The sequence below is a fragment of the Pleurodeles waltl genome, chromosome 3_1 (assembly GCF_031143425.1).
Source record: "Pleurodeles waltl isolate 20211129_DDA chromosome 3_1, aPleWal1.hap1.20221129, whole genome shotgun sequence".
Classification (NCBI taxonomy): Eukaryota; Metazoa; Chordata; class Amphibia; order Caudata; family Salamandridae; genus Pleurodeles; species Pleurodeles waltl.
The window spans coordinates 1,892,913,565-1,892,919,564 of NC_090440.1; the positions used below are offsets into that span (position 1 = coordinate 1,892,913,565).

Sequence of the window (6,000 nt, forward strand, 5' to 3'; positions counted from 1 at the left end):
ATGGGGTACATGTCAGATTGCAATAGCGTGTACATATGTGTGTAATCAACTTATTGACAGAGAGTGGAATCATTGCCCCACTCTGCCAAACCCTGGGCTCTTCTACCTCAAATAGAGATCAATTAACCTTTTAATTTACAGTGGTGCAGCCCTCACTGGCTACGCTGTTGAAATCAGCTGAAGGCCATTTACCACAAGGAAAACTCCCTGCATTTCAAGGGCATTTGATTTAGAGAAGCAATCTTCTGCTTCCACAGTGTGCTAATGAAAAAACAAAAATCATGCAGCGGGCGCCACGATATGTCAGGTGGCCCCGCACAGATTTTCAGCGACAGTGCTCCCGCCTTGCAAGCAGGACTACTTTCCGTCAAAAATTATCCCACCAAGTCCCTCAAATTTCCTCTGTATTCTGTCTAATGCTGCAGTTTATTCAGTTTCTATTTTTGACAGATAATTAAACAGCGGCTCTGGGAGATTGCGATTTGGCCCGTTTCATTATGAGGAGAAGCTAGAATTATCTTTTGACTTTATTCTTTTGCACTGGTATTCCCAGCCAGTTCTCAGGCGAGTGGTACAAAAATGGCAGGATACGCAATGCTTAAAGATATATTAAGTGGGATGGGTGAAAGCTTGGATTAATTTGGATCCTGCTTATCATAGACCATTGTATCTTATCTGGATTGATGCCTCCTCCTTTGTATAAACCCGAATACAGCAGGGCCGGACTGGCAGTGGCGGGCATCGGGCATTTCCCCGGGATGCTGAAAGGCTGGGGCCGGTTTTGCAATGGTGTGGCCCGATTTTGTTACTGGGGGCCGGTTTGGTAACAAAAGCAGCAGTTGCACCCCCGACTCCTCCCACATCCCCTGCAAGGGCTGCTCCGACAACTTTGGGTTCCCAGATCGGCCCTGCGATACAGATTTGAAAATAGGGATTATTATTCATGCGCACAGGTTCGATTTGATATTGAACATATCTGCCCTGTACATTTAATGTCAAACATGTTATTGTGACATTGCACGCTAGAGATGCATTGGCCTTGTTTTGGCTTGCTTATTTCGTTCTTTCCTGTTTAACTAGGGAGCAACTTTAATGTAGATGCAAACTGATGTAGTATAAAATGTCATTCAATTTAACAGTGAAGAAAAAGTAAAAGGGTAAATTATTGAGAAACGACAAAGAAATAAAAATAGTGTATAGAAAAAGAGGAAAAAAGAAAGACAAATAGTGGAGAAAAGAAAAAAGTTAAGAAAGAGAAACAACAATGAGAACAGTTAAAGAAAGAGAAAGAGAAAGAAAGCTAAAGAAAGAAAGCGTGACCAGAAGAATGAACAAAAAGGAAATAAATCACACGATTAAATGGAAATATGGATTTACCTTGTAACACGGCCAGTTGAAGGAAGCTGAGAGCCAGTAATATTCTCCCGAGTATCATATTAGTTACAAACATGGAACTGGGGCCAGCAGAGATATCCGGAAAGTAAGGATCCGAAGCTTGAAATGGCGCCACTTTGTCCAAATACCTTCTTCCCACTCTCTCTCTCGTTACTATCTTGAATATCAATAGTTCTTCAATCTCTCGTCCTCCTCATCACTCTAGCACTCTGCTGACCTGCAGGTGACAGTGTCTGAGGGTCTCACCCACTGCCCAGTGCTAAGACCTTGCGTGAATACTCTTGGAAACGATGAGGCCTGCTCAGGCCCTGGTACATGACAACTTTCAAGCGTCGGCCTTGATTCCTCCCTCCTTCATGTGACACGAAGCTCACAGGTGTGCGGAGCGTTACAGTTCAAACAGGAAACTAGGAGAGGCTGGCGAGGTTTTGGTTTCACGTTGTAGTTAACTTCAAAAGAGTCTAACCATGCACTTACAAATAACTTATAAAGTTGTGTCTTACCACAACTATTCAGCACTCCCCCACTACTGTACAATCATATTTTTTTTGTTGATGTACGAGGCAGTGCCAGAATTTAATTCCCAGCTGCCTCCAGCTGGTAGAGAGAGGCTAATTACCGGACAGTGATTATCAGCAGCTGTTGGGACTAGCGGTCAGAATCGCCAAAATTGAAGCTGGGGAACCAGATTCGCGCCCCGGACTCGGCCCAATATCCTCAAATGCTTAATTTCCTCATGTCTCAAAAATGCGCCCTGTAATCTGGTACATATGCAAACCGTTCTAATGCCCTTGGGTAATGTTTGCGCTTTATAAAACTGCAAAAAAGGCGTACTTCTCCACGTCCCCCTTGTATATTGGGTATGTCAGCAGAGGTCCATACTAAATATATCTGAAGAACTTGTTGAAACGCATACACATTGCAATCAGGATAATGACATCAATTTCAGAACTGGCTGAACAGAATACAAGAGCAAATTAATTCAAACAAAAACTGCATACTCGTTTAATAAAATTACAGAATCGTTTTTTAAACATACAAATTAGCTCTCATCAGCCAAGAGAATTAATCAGAGTGTATCTTCGATGCAAGAATTCTGTGACAAATTACATTTTTTCTTAAACAAAATAGAATTAAAAATAGCGTTATCTCTAGTTCGAGAACTGGGGAAGTAGTAGAACTTGCAGATTTTTAATTATATCCATCCGTCTTCAGCAGGGTTCCGTCCAATGCACAGTACTACAGGATCTGTGATCTTGTCAGTGGGGGATGGTCTTAGATGGGACAGTGATGAGGGATTTGTCCTAGCACTGATATTACTTGATCTACCTGCTGCCTTGGACACTGTCGACCATAATATTTTGGTCAACTGTGTGGAGGCTGCTGGAGGACAGGGACTCCCTTGAAATAGATACAATCTTTTTTTGAATATAGAGTCGAGGTAGTCCACCTTTAGAATTTATTTTTAGCAAAAGCAGTGCTGATGACGTGGGGTCCCTCAAGGTCCATCTTTACCCCCCTTCAAATGGATTTATATGCTAAACCCTAGATACAAGAACTAACTGGAAGAGAGTGTAGCCTCCACAGTTACCTGGATAATCCCCTCTCTTGCTAAATGGAACAATGGCCACTCAATTAGAGTTCCAGAACATTACGTGTTTTATTTGGAAATGGATGATCAATAACCATCTAAAATTAAACACAGATAACAGAAGGATAATATTAAACACCAAACTGAATCTCTGGAACCAATTCTATGGCCATCAGAAATGGTTGTGGCTCATAAGTTGTAAAATGTCTTGTAGTTCTTGTGTCCTGCATCCTTTCTATGAAACCTCAGGTTGGATCAATAGGCTCTACATGCATCGATGTGTTGAACATGATCAGGAAACCTGTCTCTTTCCTGCCTTTGGAAGGCCAAAAATGGTAACTATGGCCTCTAACTTTTCTGGTCTGGATTTTGCCAACACTGTTTCCTTAGGACTCCCAAATAACATTCTTCACAAACTGCAAGAAGTCCAAAATAAAGCTGCTCGCTTAATATATACACTTCCTAAAAGCACCCACTCTACACCTCTGTTGCAGAAATGTCGTTGGTTACCTGCAAAATAGAGAATACATTCCTACATTTCAAAGAAAATGGATGGGCAAATGTAGTTTTTCCGTGCAGGCACCATCATTGTGAAACTCTCTCCCAGATCATGTCCATCATGAAACAGATTTCAAGCTGTTCTGGAAAAACCTGAAAACGTACCTAGTTAGACAGGTTTACCACTTCTGATCAATTTTTTATTCCTTTTGATTAGCTCTACATATGTGTTTATTAAGCTCCAAAACAATTCTGGTGAACATAAATTATCCCTGATTGAGCAGGTCTCTAGAACAAGAGAAAAGCAGCCCACGACATAACCTGGAAACAGTCATGTCATGTAACCCTCCTGGGAGTGACAGACATGTAATCCCTAGGTATGCAGTGTATAGTATGTCAGCCATGGTAATCGATTTGAGTCCACCCAGGACTGATCACAAGTGCCCTAAATGCAGTAATAGTAATAGTAAATGGCATTTGAACGCTACAGAGGAGTTACAGGGATCCATATTGAAAGATGCTGCATAGGTTCCACCCAGGAATAACAGGAGAACGTCTATACTGGTATGCACTGGATACCCTGAGTTCTCTCAAATGATGTACATGCTCTATCCAGGAGTGATACACGGAAGCACAGAAGAAATACAGCCGTACTCAGTGCTCTTAAGAGTCTACCCAGCAACTATACAATAACAATTCCCAGGCGTGCACTGATTACAGACATCCAGAGAGCCATAAGGTCACAATTGGATGTGCAAATTTACAAAGAATATAAACAATCAAGACAAACAAATGTGGCAAGTCATTCTGCAAAAGGCTAGTGCCTAATGTACAATATTTTGTCTTTGGCAATGAGCAGTGCTAAGCAGATCTCAGGCCTCTGCTTGCTACCACCCAATGGGGAATCGTAGAGGAGCTGTCCACCATATGCATGGGTTACAGTCAGCCATGAGAGATCAGTGCTTAATTTGAGCTTGTGGTTTCCGGTGCGGGGCACCAGCACTTACTTTTGAAGGCCAGCACTTAATTTTCTGTATCAGGCATTTACAACGAATAAAAGAAACAACCAGGAAAAGCGGAAGAAGAGAAAAACTGAAAAGGCGTCACAAAGGGAGAAAGCTGCAAGACTCAGCTGAAGGGGCAGGGAGTGGCTGCAAATTGGTTAAAGATTCCTGAGGTGGCTTTAGGATTACGCTGTCTCAGTATTCTGTGCTCGTACATTGAAATGCAGCAGCTGCGTGTTTTAAAGGATCACTTTGGGCACCGGCATGTTTTTATTTACAAATTAAGCATTGTGATAGATACATTCTAGGGTCAAACCAGGAACAAAACGGGTACAGCATGCAGTAGCTACACACAGTCAGACTAAGTGCCCTTTAATATCCACCCAGAATTGACTGCATAGCCTTCTGCATGCTCTGGTTACATGGAGCCAGGATGAATGCATTCCAGGCTCCACTCAGGAGCAGTTCATGACACATACTGGAAAAAGGTAATCAGGCCAAGAGATCAAAAGGTATCAAAACATATTAGGTATCTGCTGCTGCTCGGACTAACAGTGTTGGTGTAATGTTGTGGAAGGAAAATACTTAGTAGGCTTGGTAAGTTGGAGAAGAAAGGTATTTGGAGATGGAGAGGGTGAGAGGAAGGTGAAGGGCCCAAGGCTTTACTTCGCCCAAACAAGGAGGACTCCACATGAGGCCCTTAACCCCTCCACTGCTTACCTAGAAGTCTAAGCTGGACACCTTGGTTGGACTCCCATGGAGATGAGGTTAATGAGAGTAGAGGAGGACAGCAAGGTCACTTGCATGACCAGTTGTGTCTGCCAGTGTTATGTTATTTATTATATGTTATGATAGGTTAGGCTATGTTATGTTATGCATAGATGTCACGTAGGGATAATCAGCAGTAGATCAGCTACACTTGGCCTACTCTTGGTACCCTTGGCACTAACCTTGTTGCTATAGTCTCAGGATGCAAGAGCAGGATCAGAAAGTAAATACGTCTCGAACACTCATTTCCCTAGACCCTCAGTAGCAAACCGGAGGCTGATCATGGGCTACGGGTGGGGCAAGGAGTCAAGCTTTGACGTCTTCAGGGTCAAAAGCATCATCATTTTTGCTACCCTTGGCACCTTTGAAGTTCGATGTTCCTGGTTATGTGGTATGTGATGTAAGGTTCCCATAACTCGAATACTACACGTAAGCTATTTGTATGGCCTGAAACCATTTTCCGGGTCGTTTGACACCCTAGCTCCCACAACCCCCTCCCCCCCCCCCCCTGCTCGGCGTTAAGAAAATAATGATTTAACGTCTATGAACAGAGTCCTTGAGACGTTTTATTTGGTGTGTTTTGTTGCCTCTGGGATGAACAGTTTTAGTGAACAGAGAGGGGCATTCAAAAAGTCCCATGTGGAATGAGGTAAGTTGTTTTTTATTCGACTCGTACATCGCACTCGTTTACCCCCCTCCTTTACCCATCTCGAGTATTACACTGTGCTAACATACAACGGGAAC

At 42.9% G+C, this 6,000-nt stretch overlaps 1 protein-coding gene across 1 annotated transcript in view; it reads right to left on the reverse strand.

The window, feature by feature from the left end:
• Nucleotides 1-2,116, reverse strand: part of CD28 (CD28 molecule) — a 91,843-nt gene extending 89,727 nt beyond the window's left edge. Inside the window, exon 1 of the mRNA XM_069221427.1 lies at nt 1,378-2,116. Within this exon, the coding sequence (XP_069077528.1) occupies nt 1,378-1,450 (73 nt within the window). The 5' untranslated portion in view covers nt 1,451-2,116. The remainder of the gene's footprint in view (nt 1-1,377) is intronic.
• Between the last annotated feature and the right edge of the window lie 3,884 nt (nt 2,117-6,000).